Source organism: Bombina bombina, chromosome 1 (genome assembly GCF_027579735.1).
Source record: "Bombina bombina isolate aBomBom1 chromosome 1, aBomBom1.pri, whole genome shotgun sequence".
NCBI classification, from domain to species: Eukaryota; Metazoa; Chordata; class Amphibia; order Anura; family Bombinatoridae; genus Bombina; species Bombina bombina.
In genome coordinates this window covers 1,534,172,579-1,534,194,529 of record NC_069499.1, presented here as the reverse complement: position 1 = coordinate 1,534,194,529, position 21,951 = coordinate 1,534,172,579, and the positions used below count along the sequence as shown (strand labels likewise).

At 39.2% G+C, this 21,951-nt stretch overlaps 1 protein-coding gene across 1 annotated transcript in view; it reads right to left on the bottom strand.

The window, feature by feature from the left end:
- LOC128666882 (myosin-16-like) overlaps positions 1 to 21,951 on the bottom strand; it is a 357,676-nt gene that overhangs the window by 319,629 nt on the left and 16,096 nt on the right. The window contains exon 3 of the mRNA XM_053721692.1: positions 2,924 to 3,169. Within this exon, the coding sequence (XP_053577667.1) occupies positions 2,924 to 3,169 (246 nt within the window). The remainder of the gene's footprint in view (positions 1 to 2,923; positions 3,170 to 21,951) is intronic.

Genomic DNA, 21,951 nt, shown 5'->3' with positions numbered 1-21,951 from the left:
TTAATTATAGAGTAGTGTTAGGTGTTAGTGTAACTTAGGTTAGGTTTTTTTTTACAGGTACTTTTGTCTTTATTTTAACTAGGTAGTTATTAAATAGTTAATAACTATTTAATAACTATTGTACCTAGTTAAAATAAATACAAAGTTGCCTGTAAAATAAAAATAAACCCTAAGCTAGATGCAGTGTAACTATTAGTTATATTGTAGCTATTTTAGGGTTTATTTTATAGGTAAGTATTTAGTTTTAAATAGGAATAATTTAGTTAATTGTAGTAATTTTATTTAGATTTATTGTAATTATATTTAAGTTAGGGGGGGTTAGGGTTAGACTTAGGTTTAGGGGTTAATACATTTAATATAGTGTCGGCGACATTGGGGGCGGCAGATTTTGGGTTAATAAATGTAGGTAGGTGGCGGCGATGTTAGGGGCGGCAGATTATGGGTTAATAATATTTAACTAGTGTTTGCGAGGCGGGAGTGTGGCGGTTAATATATTTATTATAGTGGCGGTGATGTCCGGTTTCGCAGATTAGGGGTTAAAATATTTATTTTATTGTTTGCGATGTAGGGGGGCCTTGATTTAGGGGTTAATAGGTAGTTTATGGGTGTTAGTGTACTTTTTAGCACTTTAGTTAAGAGTTTTATGCTACGGCGTTGTAGTGTAAAACTAGTGACTTTTAAATGCGGTACCAGGCTTGACAGGAGAGGCTGTACCGCTCACTTTTGGTCAGACTTGTAATACCGACGCTATGCAAGTCCCATTGAAAATATAGGATACGCAATTGACGTAAGTGGATTTGTGGTATTTCCGAGTCTGGCCAAAAAAGTGTCCCTGCAAGACTCGTAATACCAGCGGGCGTTAAAAAGCAGAGTTAGGACTGGCCAACGCTGCTTTTTAAGGCTAACGCAAGACTCGTAAACTAGCCGATAGTTTTTTCTTCTTTAAATGTAATATATATATATATATATATATATATATATATATATATATATTTATATATATGACTCCAGGAAGAACATCCTTTTTACGGTGTGGAACTTCTGCAAGATGGAATTGGCTTAGTTAATTCTAATAGAACTGAATTCTCCCTTCTCCTTCGCTACTCTGACAAGGGGCATATACAAATCTTCATAAATTTTGCAAATTTCAAAGGAGAGAAGTTGCAGTGAGTTTTGTCAGCTAGAGTTTAATTTCACAAACAAGTTTTAATTATTCAAAGCCATCCCCTGTTTAAATTTTTTTATGTTACTTGAAAAGTACATCCATTAAACAGAAGCATCTGTGTCTTTCATGTTAAGATCTCAGGGTACCAAACCTCTTTTATGCTGCTTAAAACCTCAGAGGTCTGCGACTCCGCAAGCATCTTTAGTAAACAGCATAAAAATGACAAAACACAAGGGCATCTCTCATGAGCACATAATACTTCAAGAAGAGACAAGTGAACCTTGAACATTTACAAATGGTAAACAATGACTGTGTGTTTGAAGAAAACACAACTCTCTACAGAGAAAGTAATTAATCTTAGCAAAAAAAAAAAATCAAGAAAGTAAAATGTATTACATCAAAGCAACAGAGGCAATTAAGGAATATTGAGTATCAGTATTAATCCAAACTGTCTTTAAACTGACAAAACATTTTTTAAAGGTTAACCAAGCATCTTTAGGCCACTAGAATTTAGGGATATGAAAAAGAACATTTAAACTTTCATGATTCAGACAGAGCAAGGAATTAAAAAAAAAAAATATCCAGTTCATGTCTGTTATCAAATTTGTTTTATTTCTTGGTATTCTTTGTTCAGACTTGCAGCCCCACTTACCATATAGCAGGTGGACAATGTCCCTATCTAGGGAACCTGTCCTCCTGCATTTGCAGTTAGCTGGCACTAGATGAGCAGCATCTATTATTGCCAAGGTCAGATTGGCCTATCAGGATAGCAGGAGATTTCCCAGTGGGCTGCAGCAGCTGGGGCTAGAAAGCTACAATTTAAAGGGATGATTAATGGATGCAATTGGGTTGTAAGCTGCCTATATAACAACAATTTGGCACTTTTTTTTATTCAAACTAAGAAAATATAAATCTGGAAAAAAAAAATATTGGGGGAAGGAATATCACAGTAATAGTCTCTAAATTTTACAGGGTTGCTTTTTATTCCCTGTCCACCCCTGATTATTGCACAGTCACACAAGAACAAGGCTTGTAAATCAACCTAGGTACACTTCAGAGGTAGGGCAGGAGTTAGGAACTATCAGTCTTACGACTGCAGCGTCTTAATTCAAGGCCATCAGGGCTCCAAAACTACACCCCAATGGGATAAAGGTACCCTTAGCCCCTTTCCATGAGAACTTACTAAGATAGTACTTAATGTTACTATTTTTCAGAGACATTTCACAGCAAAAGCTGGCAACATATATGTTTATTTAAGTATTGTTTTAACATAAAACCAACATTTTAATGATTCAGACAGAGCATACAATTTTAAACAACTTTCCAATTAACTTATATTATCAAATTTGCTTCATTCTCTTGGTATCCTTATGTTAAGGGATCAGCCATGGCCGTTAGCTGAACACATTGGGTGAGCCAATGACAAGAGGCATATACAGTAAGTACAGCCACCAATCAGCAGCAAGCTCTCAGAAGTGGATTGCAGCTCCTGAGTCTACCTTAGTGTGCTTTTCAACAAAGGATACCAAGAGAATGAAGAAAACTAGATAAGAGATGTTAACCATAAAGTTGTTTTAAATTGCATACTCTGACTCAAGAAAGAAAAAATGTGGTTTCATGTCCTTTTAATAAAACATGTGATGGGAGAATACATTTCCGATGTTAATGACTTTTTTAAAAGAGGCCACACTTTGTAAGATTTGGTTTGATTTGGCAATTTTGGATCTAAAAGAAACCAGATTAAAGGTTATCAAATACCTTTGCTTTTTGCACATTTTCTACAGTTGCATTAAGGTCCTCAATTTCCAGCTTCATGGCTTGTTTTTCCTTTTCCAGTTTATTCCGTACTCGTTGCATATTCTCCTGTTGTTCAGACGCTTCCACAAGAGAGAAGGCGTGCTTCTTTCTCAAGGCAGATGCTGTAGCGTCTGATTGAAGAACAGCTTCCTCAAGCTCTTGCCGTAAACGAATGAGCTCAGATTCACGGTTTTTATTGATCTCCACCTACACAAAAAAGTTTAAAAAAAAGCCATGACCCAGAAGTCAGGGGTACTCTTCACTGAAATAAATTAACCATGGCAGAACAATCTGCTTTTGACTGGCAGCCCCAGAGTTCAATCAATGTATTCCAGACAGAAAAAGTTGGATACTTTATCTTCATGTTTTGATCATACAGTTATTGCTTGTAATTTACACATTAAATGACTAATAGGGGCCGATTTCTCAAGGGACGAATTGCCGCTGATGCCACTGTCAACGATCGGGGTGTCAATGATCGGGTTGATTGACACCCCCTGCAAATCTGTACGGGCGGCATTGCACAAGCCGTTCACTAAAACAGCTTGTGCAATGTTAAATACTGACAGCGTATACTGTCAGAATTCAGCTACAGCGCATCATGTCCGCCAGACTTTGATAAATCGGCCCCATAGAGTCAGGGAAAGGATATGTATGGTAAGCAGGGACGGAACTACCATTGGTGTAGTAGGTGCAGTTGCACAAGGACCCAAGTGCTGGAGGGGGCCCATAGCTGCCATCTCTACACAGGCATGTGCAGAATGTGTAGATTCCTAATGCAGGGGAACCTTTTATTAGTGCAGTTTGTAGGTCTATCTATCCGTTTGTCTGTCTGTCCTCAAAATCATTATACAGCGCAGCATGTATATTACTATTGCTCACTAGTAAGCTAACTTTAGGGGGCCCAAAAAATATCTGTACTGGGGCCCTCCGCTGAGTAGGTCCGTTACTGATGGTGAGGGTTAGTGACAGTGTAGGCTGAGAGTTAAGAATTGGGAATAAGAATCAGTGATATTTTAGGGTTAGGCAAAAGGAAGGGTGAGCTTTTAGAGTTGGGGTGAGAGTTAAAGGACCAATAAAACAGTAGAATAGAGCGTACATAATAAAAAGAGCATTTACTCTGAATTTTAAATGAGTAATAGATTTTTTTTCTGATACATTTTAAAAAATTACTTCAATTTGCTAGCTCCCTGTATCTAAGGTTGCCAGCTGTCCCCAAAAATATACTGTACGCCTGACTAAGCACTACTGGGGTCACACAATTCCCCTTCCACAAAGCTCTACCATTGGCTGCACCCTTTACCCTGCCATACATATTTTGTACAAATAAGCAGTGATTGTATCCCCTTGGCTTGCGGTACCACTCAAATTAATCGTTCTATTACTTTGTCTGCCAATGTCACACATACAGCATTGATTTGACTCCCAACAGTTTACGCATAGTAATGTTTTTACTTTTACAAATAAAAACATAGAGCAGTGATTTTTCCTGGGAGCTACATGTGACACACACTCAGCAGAGTTTTAACACCTCCCCATGACATGCCATCCCATAACATATAAGACAAGGATATTTTCCAACATAAGCTGCTAACAATAAACAGAGCTGCACACGTGCATTGTTGCTTCTTTATTTTACATTTAAGTGTCCATTATTTTTGTAAATATGTTACTGGCAATTCTGAAATACTGATCTGTCAAGTTGCAAACTGAACACCTGGCAACTCGATGTGACAGCATCAACCAATTACAGACTCATATATGTATACACTGTGAACTGGGAAAGGGTAGGGCGAGAGTTTAAGGTGTGGTTGGGTTCAGAAAATACAATTAATTAAATGTTTAGTAGGTATTTTATTTCTATATTATTATTTTTTTTGGGCTGGCAGGTATCTTATAAGGCTAAGGTATATTGTGTGTATAATTTCACATCCTTATGACATTAACAAATATTTAGGCTTAGTGTATGAAGCATTTTATGTTCAATACTCTGTTTGGCCATTTGATTATTTGGCTCTCTAGTTCATATTTAGATATTTATTTATTAATAATAATTTTATATTTTTTCACATGGATTGCTGTTTCTTTAATACATCTGTATAATCAGAATCAATTTTATTATTATTATTTATATTTATGAACTAGTGGCTCCACTGGCCCTTTTGGAAATATGTTGTAACATCTATTAATCTACATATTTCACTTTTTTCTGTTATCTCTTAGTAGGTTCAGATTAGTCTATGTATTTAAATATGTATGTATACATCTATTAATTTATTAATACATCTAGTGTTACATCTTCTTCTAAGTGAATATTATCACAAATGCCTATAGTCCAAATCTATATTTGATTACATATTTGATTACTTATCTGAATCTCCATTTGTTATTATATATTATATATTTATATTTACACCATATTATCCCCCTTTTTCTTAACAGCTCAGAGTTACGAGTTTGTTTTTAATCTACTCTTCTATACCACTCCCAGTTGGGGAGTGGTTAACAGGTATATAAGGTGTGTTCTTTGAGTACCTGTTATCTGTCTATGACTACAGCCACACTGGGCCGAAACCGGTCAGACCTTTTTCACTTGTCTCTCTGCTGAGAGTTTTTTATGACCATGTTTTATCCTGTAGAATTTTCACAATAAAGGCTTGTTTTTTACCTATGAATTGGATATCAAGGGACTCTTTTCTCTAACTTGGACGCGCTTTGGATACTCTTTTGTTTTATATTTACTGTGGAGTACAGGGACTCCACTTCCGCCAGCACGCACAAGCCGACACGGATTACAGCTGACCCGGATCCCAGCTGATAGGAGAAGGTGTGCGCTAAGGAGAGAGGCTGAGTAGTGTTACTTGGGAACGGAAGTTCACAAATTGTTACTGACACCTGGGATTGCACTAAATGTTTAACAGCGGAACTCCGGCACTGTGAGTATTCCTTAGGCTGGCATGAGACTGACACTTAGGAATTTAATAGCCATAAGAAAAGCGGAACCCCAGCACTGTGAGTATGCCTCTTTAAAATCTGCATGTGATCATTTGAAAGTTATTTGTTATGACACAGCTTTATGCCACGGAGATGTGGAATTGTGCTTAACCCTGAGCCTGATTAACGCTATGGATAACGAGCTGACAGGCCAACAATATCACTAATTGCTACATCATTTTACATCTGCATGTCTAATAGTGGGCGGCTTGTGAGATCACACTCTACAGCTGGGCTACTCAGGAATACTAGGGGTTTTGATGCATACATCTAAAGTGACTGCTTCAAGGTATATTGCTTGCATGACCCTATTAGTGGTCTAAGAAAAATCGCTAGCTTGCCTTTACTCAGTGCCTAAACGCAGGTTTATCAGCTGTATTTTCTCCTGGTTTGCAATTCTTCTATACAGACTTGTCACTCCATTTAACACTACATGTCGCGAAGGTGACAGCCTCTCATAGCACACTATATAGTTCTGAACTTTGCTTTGAGCAATACCGGTTGCTCACTTTACTGTTTGTTTTTTTCCCTGTCTTATAGTTCAGCACTCTACTAACTATTCCTCCTCTATTGAGCTAAGTGGATCATTACTAATACAGTTTTCAACTACTACATACAATTTGTGTCGTGTATGGGATTTCCCTTGGTTTCTTGAAAAAGGATTTATAGCTATATTTTTTTCTAACAAGCAAAGTAGCTGCAAGGCACTTTTTCGATAAAATTATTTAAAGTATGGATAACATGTCACAGTCAGACTCTTTCTTTTCTCTTAATGAGATGGATGAAGAAAATTGGGATGCATTGGAATTAACAGATGTGTTTGAAAGTGATACACCTAACACAATATTAGGAGATTACTTTTATGATTTGGAGAATTTAAAGAAGAAAGAGCAAAAGCTAAAATGGGACAAATGGATTCTGTCTAAATATATCAGTATGAAAATGATTCCCAGGGGCCTGAGGATTAATAAATTTCCCACCTACGATGTAAAGGACCCTGGGTTCATTGAAAGATGGAATCAGGCCCTAACGGACTGCTCACTTAAACTTATAGCTCTTTTGATTGAACATAAAGATATTTTGCTGATAGAGGTTAAGGAAAAGATAATCGCCCTGCAGGGTGATATGAATAAGTATAAATTGTGTAATGTCTATCCAGAATATGATGCTATACTTAAGAGTGTTATTGAAGAGTCTAAGAAATTAATTATCCAAATTAAACATTCTAAGTATATACGCGATCAGAAAGATTATAGCAATGGCACAGTTTACATATGGCGGAAGAAACAGAGAGGTAGAGTTTGGTCACAGACACATAATGATAGATCTAGGGCTCATCATTCAGGTCAGGATATAACATCAAGTAAACCTGAAAAGGAAAAGAACAAGCCAAATAGATCGGGTGGTTTAAAACAGGTTGCCTTCTCTGACTCAGAGCCTGAGCAGACAGATGAGGATAAATTTGCTTCTAGTTTTGATGATGAGGGCTGCTCAGGCTCAGAGGGAGAGATATCTGAACTATCAGAGAACACAGAATTTAACTCTATGCCAAGAGGTATTTTAAAGGATCCTAAGGGAGCAATGGGAGCTATACCTAAAAGAGGTGGGAGAGGTCGCCGTAGAAGGGGACGGTCTCTCTATTCACAATCCGGCACTACTAGAGAGATAGCTACTAATGATGTGGGACCTAACATGCAGGTTTTTCAGTGGGCTCCAAAACAACCCAGAGGGGGAGGGAGGGGCTTCACACAAAGAAAAGAGGAAACATCCACTCAGTCTCAGAGATACCCAGTGAGAGAGAGCAGGAGAACCAGGGGGCACAGATACCAGTGAGTGACTTTTCGGTGGTTAACCTATCCTCCTATCAGCTTACAGATGTTGAGAGAAAAGTCCTGGGGTATGGTCTTAATTTTGTCCCATCTAGGGATTTTGATTTATTCCAGACCATACTGGATGTAAACAAAATGGTAAGGGATCTTACCTTAAGGAAGTTCTTCTCGACATCTTCTGATAGTATGCCCAGTGAAGTGCATAATCAGGAGAGGGAGGGGACTGACCGCGACATGCCATTCAGTGATGTCTGTGCTTTAATAGACTTAGAAGACCTGGGTGGTACACAGGAGGCCAGATCAGAGGATACACTTACAAGACAAAATAAACAACATAATTTGAAATCTGGGTCTAAGTTTTACCCATTACAAATGAGGGGTAAAAGCTTGGAAGTCTTTCACAAGAGAGTCATCAAAGATCTTACACAACTAGATGAATCTAGGAAATATGACCATAACTCTAATTTGTCTAGGTTGGAAAGGGAGGCTGTTGCCACACTACAGAACAACAAGGAGGTGGTAATCCGCCAATCAGACAAAGGGGGAAGCGTGGTCCTGCTTGATACAGGAACCTATATAAATGAGGCATTAAGGCAACTAGAGGATCCTGAGGCCTATATGTGTCTATCTAGAGATCCTACACCAGAGTACAAAGCTATTTTAAGTGACCTTTTGGATGATGGGGTGGAGATGGGCATTATTGATGAACAGACATATGATTGTCTGCTGGTTGATAATCCAGTAATGCCCATCTTCCACCACCTCCCAAAAGTTCATAAGAGTCTGGTGAATGTACAGGGCAGGCCAATAGTGGCAGGAATTGGTTCCCTTTTGGAACCTCTGTCCAGATGGGTGGACCAATTCCTGCAACCACTAGTTCAAAGATTACCCAGCTTTGTGAAGGATACTGCCCATGTGCTCTCAAGACTGGAGGATGTTACTTGGGGGGAGGGGTACAGTTGGACTACCATTGATGTGGTGTCCCTGTACTCCTCCATACCACACGAGTACGGTCTGCAAGCTGTCTCATATTTTTTGAAAAGAGACACTGAACTACCACCTGAACATGGAGAGTATGTGCTGAGAGCGGTTAGTTTTCTACTCCGGCATAACTTCTTCATGTTCAGGGGTAAATTTTACCTCCAGAGACGTGGAACTGCTATGGGGGCGAAATTTGCCCCCTCCTACGCGAACCTGTTTATGGGGTGGTGGGAGCGGTTCCATGTCTTTGGGGGTAACAGAAATTGTACACAATATATCGTAAAATATTTGCGCTACATTGATGACTTGCTAGTCATTTGGTCAGGCAGCAAAGACCAATTTAACACTCTGGTCGACTTGCTCAATATCAACAGTGTTGGTCTGCGGTTCACCTTTGAGTGGGACCAGACCAGCATAAACTACCTGGATATTACCCTCAGTTTTGATGGTGAGACTGGGGGGGTATCCTCATCTCTCTATAGGAAACCTATCTCCGGGAACACGTTGTTGCATGCCAGAAGTAGCCATCCGAGGCATGTGTTTAAAGGCATTGCCAAAGGCCAATTCATGCGTATCAAAAGAAATTGTTCCCGGAGAGAGGACTTCCTGAGGGAGAGTGAGGATCTGAAAGTGAGACTACAAGAGAGAGGTTACTCCAAACATCTGATTAATAAGACTTTTATGGAAGTCTCTGCAATGGATATGAGATGTAACCAAGGAAGGACAAGAGATAACAGACTGAGGAATGATACTTCCACCAGAATTAAACCCACACTAGTGACTGCTTTCTCTAACCAATTTGATAAGGTTTGTAAGGTTATTGAAAGGAATTTGCCCATACTCCGAGGTGACACAGTACTGAGACGTATTATGGATGATGGATGCAATTTCATCTATAAACGTAATTTGTCTCTGGGCAACATGTTGTCCCCCAGTATGCTGCCCCAAAAGGAGAGTGGCAGCTCTTGGTTAAAAGTTAAGGGAACATATAAGTGTGGGAAAAAAACATGTAAGTCATGTGACCACATGGTTGTTTCAAAATCCTTTTCCTCAACCAAAACGCTGGAGGTTTTTGACACTAGGGGTTGAGTCAAGTGTGGTAGTAGATATGTTATCTACTTAATTGAATGCACCCAGTGCAAAAAACAATAAGTTGGCAGAACCACTAGGCCTGTGGGCAAGCGGATTAGAGAGCATCTCTCCTACGTTTCCCAGGAAAGGGCTGTTTCTGCACTATCCAAACATTTTTTGGATGTGCATATGGGAGATGTTGGAACCTTCAGGTGGCGGGCTATCGAGTCTGTGTCCAGACCACCTAGGGGAGGTGATTTACTTCATATCCTCTCCAGGCAAGAGATCTATTGGATTCACAGGCTCGGTAGCCTGGTACCTGAGGGTTTCAATTCGGAATTTGATATCATCAATTTTTGGCACAGATAGTACCTGACACTACACATATTTCTCTGGATATTTTCCTTGACACTTTAGAGGTGTTTAAAACCCATAGCCATTTATTAATTAATATATTATTATTTTTTGGGCTGGCAGGTATCTTATAAGGCTAAGGTATATTGTGTGTATAATTTCACATCCTTATGACATTAACAAATATTTAGGCTTAGTGTATGAAGCATTTTATGTTCAATACTCTGTTTGGCCATTTGATTATTTGGCTCTCTAGTTCATATTTAGATATTTATTTATTAATAATAATTTTATATTTTTTCACATGGATTGCTGTTTCTTTAATACATCTGTATAATCAGAATCAATTTTATTATTATTATTTATATTTATGAACTAGTGGCTCCACTGGCCCTTTTGGAAATTTGTTGTAACATCTATTAATCTACATATTTCACTTTTTTCTGTTATCTCTTAGTAGGTTCAGATTAGTCTATGTATTTAAATATGTATGTATACATCTATTCATTTATTAATACATCTAGTGTTATATCTTCTTCTAAGTGAATATTATCACAAATGCCTATAGTCCAAATCTATATTTGATTACATATTTGATTACTTATCTGAATCTCCATTTGTTATTATATATTATATATTTATATTTACACCATATTATCCCCCTTTTTCTTAACAGCTCAGAGTTACGAGTTTGTTTTTAATCTACTCTTCTATACCACTCCCAGTTGGGGAGTGGTTAACAGGTATATAAGGTGTGTTCTTTGAGTACCTGTTATCTGTCTATGACTACGGCCACACTGGGCCGAAACCGGTCAGACCTTTTTCACTTGTCTCTCTGCTGAGAGTTTTTTATGACCATGTTTTATCCTGTAGAATTTTCACAATAAAGGCTTGTTTTTTACCTATGAATTGGATATCAAGGGACTCTTTTCTCTAACTTGGACGCGCTTTGGATACTCTTTTGTTTTGTATTTTATTTCTATATCTCCTCCCTGGGTTATTTATATGAGAGAGGGAAAGAAAGAAAGAAAGAAAGAAAGAAAGAAAGAAAGAAAGAAAGAAAGAAAGAAAGAAAGAAAAACGGAAAAGGAGAGAGGGAGGGAGAGAGAGAGAGAGAGAGAGAGAGAGGGAGGGAGAGAGAGAGAGAGAGGGAGGGAGAGAGAGAGAGAGAGAGAGAGAGGAAAAGAGAGAGAGAGAGAGAGAGAGAGGAAGAGAGAGAGAGAGAGAGAGAGAGAGGGAGAGAGACACAAGCACACATACTGAAGTTTTCAGTCTCTAATCCATGATCATTTCTACATTGAAGGGACTGCATTTTGCTTTTTTCATCTCAAAGGGGATTTTTTTAAATGTTTTACTTTTTTTTTTATTTAACCTTGATCCTATGATCATTTACATGACTACACAATTTTAGAGTTTTGCATAGAGAAATATTACAAAGAAGGATACGGCAACCAGTACTTTCAAGCCTAGAGTTACACCTACTGTAGATTATGAGTTTTGCATTGTAGATTTTAACGCTGAAGAAAATGACAATTTCAGCGTAAAAGCAGGAACACACTATTGAGAAGTCTTCATCCAGGTGGCGAGGTCTTCATCCATACCGGGGACGTCTTCTATCTTCTATCTTCATCCCGTCGGCGTGGAGCAGAGCCATCCTGGAAGCTGATCCCATCCTGCGCATAGCGTCCTCTTCATACACTTGAAAGTTGAATTGCAAGGTAGCCGTTTAAAAATGGTGTCCCTTGCATTCCTATTGGCTGATTTGATTCTTCAAATTCAAATCAGCTAATAGGATGAGAGCTACTGAAATCCTATTGGCTGTTCAAAACAGCCAATAGCATTAGAGCTACTGACATCCTATTGGCTGATTTGATTAGATTAGGGATGGGCAATTTGAAAAAGAACTAAATGCCCTTTTAAGGGCAATGCAAAATAGCTAAATGCCCTTTTAAGGGCAATGCCCATACAAATGCCCCTTTAGGGGTAATGGGTAGCTTCGTTTTTTTTTAGAGTTAGGTTTTTTTATTTTGGGGGGTTGGTTGGGTGGTGAGTTTTACTGTTGGGGGGACTTTGTATTTTTTTACAGGTAAAAGAGCTGATTTCTTTAGGGCAATGCCCTACAAAAGGCCCTTTTAAGGGCTATTGGTAGTTTATTGTAGGCTAGGGTGTGTTTTTATTTTGGGGGTCCTTTTTATTTTTTAGGGCTATTGGATTCTGTGTAATTGTTTTTATTTTTTATAATTTCGTTCATTTATTTTTTGTTATCTTAGTGTTTTTTATTTTTCGTGATTTTAGTGTTTTTGGTAAACTTTTTTTTTTTAAACTTTTTGTAGGATTTGTTTTTTTATAGTTGTAATTTAAAAAATTTTAATTGGTAGTTATTTTATTTGATTAGAATAGTAAGGTTAGGTTAATTTATAGTTTAATGTTAGGTTTATTTTTATTTCACAGGTAAGTTTTTATTTATTTAAATAGTTATATTGTAATTTTAATTTAAAGTTAGGGGGGTGTTAGGTTTAGGGGTTAATAGTTTAATTTAGTGTTTTGCTATGTGGAGGGCTGGCGGTTTAGGGGTTAATAAGCGTATTAAGTGGCGGAGATGTGGGAGGCCGGAGGTTTAGGGGTTAATAACTTTATTTAGTGTCAGCAATGTCGGGGAGCGGCGGAATAGGAGTTAATAACTTTTATTAGTGGCGGCGATGTCAGGGGCGGTAGATTAGGGGTTAATAACATTATTATAGTGGTGGCGATGAGGATGGTGGCGGAATAGGGGTTAATAACTTTATTATAGTGGCAGCGATGTCGGGAGCGGAAGATTAGGGGTTAATAACTTTATTTAGCGACGAGCACGTCAAAGCAGCCCTTGGATTTTGTGAGACATGGATCTTAATGCCACCGTATCGCACCCACAAGGAAGCTTTCAGAAACTTGTAATGGCAGCGCTATGGGGGTGTGTGAAATAACGCAACTTTTGTTGCGTTCATTTCGCACCCTGTTTAGCGCAAAACTAGGTGTAAGTTTGTATTTGACAATCTACTATACAAACAGTTGAAATTTGAGTTTTGGGGTTTTGTGTTATGATTTGCAGTTAATTTTTTTTTTAAGGAAACTCCTCAAATACTTTGCATTGAGAACCATCACTGATGTTATTCCAGTCCACCAAACACACTTTTTGCAGCATGTTTGCTTTATTTCTTATTTAAGTCCAGACCTTTACTTCTTGAAACCTATTTTGCCATCTTTTGTGCAACATATCATGCCATTCTGCATGTGTCTTTTTCAACTTCCAATCTTCTATTCCATTTTAATAACCACAGCTATTTCCTTGTTTTTTTTAACCATCTGAAAGTGGAGAATGACAGTGTTTTCCTAAGCTTTCCTTCTTGAGTGTGGAGGTTGACGGTTTGTTATCCTTCTGCTTAGGGGCACTTTACATGTTTACTTCTTTTGCCTTTTAAATTGCTCTTGATAAAGACAACTAGTTAGTTGAAACGCGTAGAGCTTAATAAACCGATGTTTTTATGAAGAAATAAAAGGCTTCCTTTGTGGCAGCGCTGATACTGGATTTCTGATTCAGTGAGTATACTGCACAACACAACATTGGAGTTCTTTCATTTCCAGAGTCTTCTGGATTGTTATCCAGTTGGTTGACTCCATATTTGTGATATCCTTGGAGCAAGCGCCCCTCTAACCAAAACCATGTAAACTTAAGTAATGAAGATAGAAAGGAGATCCCTTCTCATTCTCCATATCCCTGCAACAAACTAATCCATCACAGGACAGAGGAACTTACTCTTTGCCAGTCATACAGAGAAGAAGCTCTAGAATCCATATCCCAATGGGCTTTAAGCTCTTCCATGGTCTGAAGGTCAAGGCCAGCTTTATATCTATGCCAGGTAGCACTCAGTGGCATCACTAGTGGGGTGCGGACCGCACCCGGGTGACACCCTCCAGGGGGTGACACCACCAGCAAAAACAATATATATATATTTTTTTTTATTTTATTGAAATGTATTTTAAGAAATACAATGTAGAGATGCATAGATGTTTTTATTAGAGGGGTCAGCAGTTGTGAACATTAGTGGGACTGGGGAAGTTGTAGACACACTTCATTTTTTTGCCCCTTGAGCCCGTGCCGCAATTTCCACAAATACTTTTCCCGGCTGCTTTTGCTTTTTTTGTACTTTGCTCCTCCTCTGCCCAATTTCACTATGAATGTTGTGGGCGTGTTGTGGGGCTTGTGAAGTAGCGCTGCTAGCCTAAACCTGCCTGCCTATCTGTGCTCATTGCTCAGTAACGTGTGGAGCAATGGAGTCACTCACTGCTGTGCTGTCTCTCTAAACGGGAAACGGGAAATCATGAGGGGATGCCTGGCACCTGACCGCATGACTGTTTGACACTGTCTCTAAAGTGAAGGAGCCACAGATGATGCCCACCAGACCGGTATGGTTATGGTACACTAAGTGCACACTGAAGAGGAAGGAGGGGAGGGCAGGAGGGCCGGGGTCTGGGGGTGGGTCCAGTGCAGTGGTGATTGGCCATAAGAGGTAGGCACACGGCCCGGGGCTGTGAATTGACAGACTTGGAACAGAGTCAGAGAGAAGAATTTTCATAGTTTGCACGCCTAAACCTTTTCTTTATTGATTTCTTTTTAGAGTGCACTGTTTATCTTTCATTTGATGTTCTGCTGAGCCAGAGATCAGCTCTAGGCATGAGTTTTATAATTAATGCAGTGCAGTTTACGTGTTTTTGTGTGCGTGTGCCTGAGTGTTTTTGTGTGTGTGTCTAAGTGTTTTTGTGTGTGTGTTTTTGTGTGTGTGTTTGAGTGTTTGTGTGTGTGTGTTTGAGTGTTTGTGTGTGCATCTGAGTGTGTTTTTATATGTGTCTGAGTGTGTGTGTGTGTCTGAGTGTTTCTATGTGTGTGTGCCTGTGTTTTTGTGTTTGTGTGTGTCTGCTTTCTATCCAATGGAGAAGTTTTCCTTTTCTATGAAATCCTCTTCTTGCAGTAAAAAAAAAAAACATTTCTGGGGGGTGGCACCATAACTTACCGCACCGGGTGACATCAACCCTAGTGACGCCACTGGTAGCACCATAGGAGCATCTCCTCATTAATGGACCCAGGCAAGACAAATATCTTGAGCCAGCCCTGCTGAGGTTGACTCAAGAAAGGTGCCAGTCTCCCCCTGATTGATCTAGCTTTCAAATAAAGAAATCAATGGGAACTAATAATCAATAGTTTACACTGGATAAAATACTGGTTATCTACCTTACCTTTTGTAATATGAAACCATACGGCTAAGTCTAACATTCTGAGCGTCATTTGTACATAAGCATGATCGGTATACTTGACATGTATAATCAATGATTAAATTTTTTTACTTTTGATATTTCAAAAGCATTGTTTAAAGTGTTTTCAAACATTGATTGAGAAAACATTGTTTTCTGATTTGGATGGATTTTCATTTAAAATCAAGAAGAACAGTGCAGGTAATGATTGTCTATAAGTGGAAACCATCTACAACTATACTCATCTTCTATAAGAGGATTTTAATAGTTCTCATACTGCAAATTGTGAAACTGGTAAGTTATGGGGTTAAAAATATCACCAATAGTTCCATACCTCACAGTACAGAATGGGGTTTGTCTTTGCTGAATTTTCCATTACTGTAAGAAAATGGAGACACTGTAATCAATATATTGTAAATCACGTGTATTAAACACATGATTGTGGGACTCCAGTTTTTTGGAAGAACCAGTGCAAAAGATCTCAGTCACCAACATACAATACAGAATGGCAAATGATTAAATCCCAATCAGGTTGACATGATTGTCAATAGAAATCTTATTAAAATGATGAAAGTACTGAAAATTGCAATAACAAAAATGTGAGTAGGATATAAAATATTTATTTTAAGAACGGGCTTGTTAAACACTATGGCCTCTATTTATCAAGCCGTCAACTTTCTAGCATTCAACGGCACCAATACGCTCGCCTAAGATCGCCTAACATCGCTGCCACGGACCTGAATACCTTCGCCAAAATTATTAAGAAAGCTGTCAAAAAGCTGCGCACCAAGTACGGTGCGATGAGCAGCGGACTGTTGTTAACTAAAGGTCATCAATCTCGCTGCTCATCGGCTTATTCGCAGCTTTCTTGCTACCCTGTCACTAAGCACCCACACTATACTATACTGTTTTACCCCCCTATACCTCCGCTCCCAGAGCCCCCTGCACCTAAATAAAGTTATTAACCCCTAAACCGCCGCTCCCGGAGCCCACCGCCACCTACATTATATGTATTAACCCCCAAACTGCTGTTCCCGGAGCCCCCCGCACCTAAATAAAGTTATTAACCCCTAAACCACGGCTCCCGGAGCTCACTGCCACCTACATTATATGTATTAACCCCTAAACCACCGCTCATGAACCCCGCCGCCACCTACATTAAATTTATTAACCCCTAATCTGACCACCCTACACCGCCGCCACCTATATTAAATTTATTAACCCCTAATCTCCCACCCCCAACGTCACCGCCACTATATTAAATTTATTAACCCCTAAACCTAAGTCTAACCCTAACCCTAACACCCATTAACTTAAATATAATTTAAATTAATCTAAATAAATAATTCCTATTTAAAACTAAATACTTACCTTTAAAATAAACCCTAAGATAGATACAATATAACTAATAGTTACATTGTAGCTATTTTAGGATTTATTTTTATTTCACAGGCAAGTTTGTATTTATTTTAACTAGGTACAATAGTTATTAAATAGTTATTAACTATTTAATAGCTACCTAGTTAAAATAAAGACAAATATACCTGTAAAATAAATCCTAAGTTACAATTACACTTAACAGTACACTATAATTAAATTATTTCCCTTAATTAACTACAATTAACTAAAATTAAATAAAATAAACTAAAGTACAAAAAAAAAAAAAAAAAAAAAAAACGAAATTACAGAAAATAATAAAATAATTACAAGAATTTTAAACTAATTACACCTAATCTAATCCCCCTAATAAAATAAAAAAGCCCCCCAAAATAATAAAAATCCCTACCCTATACTAAATTACAAATAGCCCTTAAAAGGGCCTTTTGCGGGGCATTGCCCCAAAGTAATCAGCTCTTTTACCTGTAAAAAAAATACAATACCCTCCCCAACATTACAACCCACCACCCACACACCCAACCCTACTCTAAAACCCACCCAACCCCCCCTTAATAAAACCTAACACTACCCCCCTGAAGATCACCCTACCTTGAGACGTCTTCACCCAACCGGGCCTAAGTCCTCAACGAAGCCGGGCGAACCAACCAGGCAAGAATTCTATCAGCCAATCGGAATTAAGGTAGGAAAAATCCTATTGGCTGATGCAATCAGCCAATAGGATTGAGCTCGCATTCTATTGGCTGATTTGAACAGCCAATAGAATGCAAGCTCCGCGTCGGATGTCTTCAAGATGGAGCCGCTCCACGTCGGATGGATGAAGATAGAAGATGCCGCCTGGATGAAGACTTCTGCCCGGCTGGAGGATCTCTTCTGCCCGGTTGGATGAAGACTAAAGTAATTTAGTATAGGGTAGGGATTTTTATTATTTTGGGGGGCTTTTTTATTTTATTAGGGGGATTAGATTAGGTGTAATTAGTTTAAAATTCTTGTATATTTTTTTTTATTTTCTGTAATTTAGTGGGGGGGTTTTTGTACTTTAGTTAATTGTATTTAATTTTAATTAATTGTAGTTAATTTAGTTAATTTATTTAATTATAGTGTAGTGTTAGGTGTAATTGTAACTTAGGTTAGGTTTTATTTTACAGGTATATTTGTATTTATTTTAACTAGGTACTTAGTAAATGATTAATAACTATTTAATAACTATTGTACCTAGTTAAAATAAATACAAAGTTGCCTGTAAAATAAAAATAAACCCTAAGCTAGCTACAATGTAACTATTAGTTATATTGTAGCTAGCTGAGGGTTTATATTACAGGTAAGTATTTAGTTTTAAATAGGAATAATTTAGTTAATTATAGGATTTTATTTAGATTTTTGTTAAATTATAGTTAAGTTAGGGGATGTTAGGGTTAGAGTTAGACTTAGATTTAGGGGTTAATAAATTTATTATAGTGGCGGCGGTGTAGAGGGGGCAGATTTGGGGTTAATAAATATAATGTAGGTGGGCTCCAGGAGCGGCAGTTTAGGGGTTAAACAATTTATTTCGTTGCGGCGGGGTCCGGGAGTGGCAGGATAGGGGTTAATAACTTTATGTAGGTGGCAGCGGTATAGGGGGTGGCAGATTAGGGGTTAATGGGTTTAATGTAGGTGGTGGTGGGCTCCGTGAGTGGCGGTTTAGGGGTTAATACATTTATTAGAGTTGCGACGGGGTCCGTGAGCGGCGGTTTAGGGGTTAATACATTTATTAGAGTTGCGACGGGGTCCGTGGGCGGCGGTTTAGGGGTTAATATGTACAATGTAGGTGGCACGGTGTAGGGGGGGGGGGCAGATTAGGGGTGTTTAGACTTGGGGTACATATTAGGGTGTTAGGTGTAGACGTTCCCATAGGAATCAATGGGATATCGGGCAGCAGCGAACATGAGCTTTCGCTGCTGTCAGACTCCCATTGATTCCTATTGAAAACCAGGTACGCTGGGCCGGAATAGTGTCAAGCGTACCTGGTAGGTATTTGATAACTACCAAAAGTAGTCAGATTGTGCCGAACTTGCGCTCGGAACATCTGTAGTGACGTAACCATCGATCTGTGTCGGACTGAGTCCGCCGGATCGTATGTTACGTCACTATATTCTACTTTTGCCGGTCTGTAGGGTTTGATAACTACGGCGAATCAGGCTCGCCACTAATACGCTGCGGTTGACAGCTTGATAAATAGAGGCCTATTTCTACATTCTGTGGTTGTAATTTCCATTATCCTCCGTTTCTTCCAGATCCAGATTTTGGTACGAGATATCATGTATATGTCTATTAAAGGGACAGTCTACACCAGAATTTTTTTTTTTTTAAAAGATAGATAATCCCTTTATTACCCATTCCCCAGTTTTGCATAACCAGCACAGTTATATTAATATATGTTTTACCTCTGTGATAACCTTGTATCTAAGCCTCTGAAGACTGCCCCTTATCTCAGTGCTTTTGACAGACATGCAGTTTAGCCAATCAGTTCAGACTCCTAAATAACTCCAAGAGAGTGAGCACAATGTTATCTATATGTCACACATGAACTAGTACTGTCTAACTGTGAAAAACTTTCAAAATTCTCTGAGCTAAGATGAGATTTTCAACAGTTAAGAAATCAGTTTGAACCTAGGTTTAGCTTTTCAAAAATACCACCAAGGGAACAAAGCAAATTTAATGATAAAAGTCAATTGGAAAGTTGTTAAAAATTGCATGCCCTATCTGAATCATGAAAGTTTAATTTTGACTAGACTGTCCCTTTAAATACTAATAAAACATATGTAAATGTAATTGCAACCCAATACAGAGATATAATAAAATAGCAGTGGTTAGATGTAAATATGTTGAAAAGGCCCAATTTGCGCTTAGCATCTGCTTAATTTCATGCAAGCTGGTAAAACATAATGTAAAATGTATGTATGTAAAATGAAAGCCAATGCAGGATTTAGTGAAGTGATAGTTTTACTGGTTTATCGATTTTCGGCTACAAAGTAAACACACCCTATGGGGCCTATTTATCAAGCTCTGTATGGAGCTTTATGCCCCTTGTTTCGGGTGAGCCTTCAGGTCTAAAGACCGCTGCTCCATAACTTGTCCGCCTGCTCTGAGGCCACGGACAGAAATCAACCTGATCGAATACGATCAGGTTGATTGACATCGCCTGCTAGCGGCCGATTGACCACTAATCTGCAGGGGGCGGCATTGCACTAGCAGTTCACAAGAACTGCTGGTGCAATAATTAATGCAGACAGCGTATGCTGTCGGCATTTATCAATGTGCGGCGGACATGAAACGCTACATCGTATCATGTCCGCTTGCACATTAATAAATATACCCCTATGTGTTTAGCGCCCCAAAAGGGTTAAACACATAGCTTATCTCCCACAGTTAAGCTGGTCCTAAAAAAGACGTCACTAGTGATTGGCTAATTTTCGTCTTAAACGAGGAAAGTCCACAGCTGCATTCATTACTTTTGAGAAATACAGAACCTTGCCACCAGGAGGAGGCAAAGACATCCAAGCCAAAGGCTTAAATACCTCCCCCACTTCCCTCACCCCTAAGTCATTCTTTGCCTTTCGTCACAGGAGGTTGGCAGAGAAGTGTCAGAAGTTTATAGAGTAGTCTCTTATGGAGGGTAGTACTCTTCAAAATGGGACTGGAGTTTTAAGTAGTCCTGTCAGCCTCTCATTGAGAGCATGGATGAAAGTTAGAGTCCGGAGATGCAGGGAGAGTCTTTCTGTGAAACCATCCCGACTCATATTAACAGCTCCATAAGCAATCAGCGTTGACGAGTTTTGCTGCCTGCTTTCTTCACTCAAGTCTATGTCAGAAGCGACGCTACTATCTGTCAAACTTGTAGGACCATGTTACTGTTCCATGGCATAGATTGCGGAAAGATCGTTTCATTTTACTTTCATTGTGGATGTAATGTAAATGATAGAAGACAGGGTCTCAGTGGGACTCCTTTATTTTTATGGAATCAAGGGTTAATATCTCCTGAGGAGGGTTGTTAAGCAGTGGGGGACTTTAATCATGTTTGTTATGTGATTCTGTCTGCTTATGTGTAGAAATGTTGGGGCTCATGGCTATTACGGAACGTACAATTTTTTTGGAGCTATGCAGTTCTTGTGTACTGGCGTGCTTTTCTTTGGCCTACATGTCGAACTAAACAGTTCTTGTGGACTGGCACGCTTTTCTTTGGCCTACATGTTGAGCTACACAGTTCTTGGGGACTGGCGCGCTTTTCTTTGGCCTACATGTCGCACCTCGTGACTGGGCATGGTCATGTTTTCATTCTCCATTTCTGTATTGTGACCGAGTAGCAGTGGAGAGGACCTGTTTCTCTGCTTGTCTGGGTCATAAGAGGTAGTGAGGGCCCCAGCCATTGGGGGGGTGTGAGGTGCCAGTTATTTTTGTCCAAATTTGTCTGGTCAAGTTATGGAGGATTCTGATTTTTCAGAGGAGGATTTTTCTAACTCAGATTCTGTCTCCTGCTTAGATTGTATGGAGGCCCGGGTAATCCAGCCCAATCATTTATGTTCCGTATCCGGTAATAGAGTTCTGCTGAGCCGTCCGCCTCTGAGGATTCTGTGTCCCGTGAGGTGTGTTCCCTGGAATTTTCTGTTCCTTTGCAAGCAGTTGTCCCAAATTCCTTTACCCCTTCTCCGGAAGGTGTTTTCTTTCCACCAGAGGTTGCTACTCAATTAAGCATGGCCATATTAGTGGTGTTGGCGCATTTACAGCTTCTTGAGGGCCACCAACCGAGAGCTTATCCGTGTCCTCTTTTTCTCATGGATCCTTCCTCTGGGGGAGCGGTTCCCTCTGAGGCTTCAGGGGGACAGTCAGCAGGATTGGGGCCTTCAGATGCCCTGCCGGAGATGAGTTTTGCCTTTCGAGTCAGTCTGATGCGCCTGCGTGTATTGCTGCAGCAGGTACTGGAGGCTTGGGAGGATTTTAGTCTTCATTTGCCTCCAGATCTTCAGTCTTCTGATTCTAATGGCGAACAGCGCTAGAAGAGGGGAGGGATGTGAATCCTACTCCTGATTGTCTTTTGTTTGT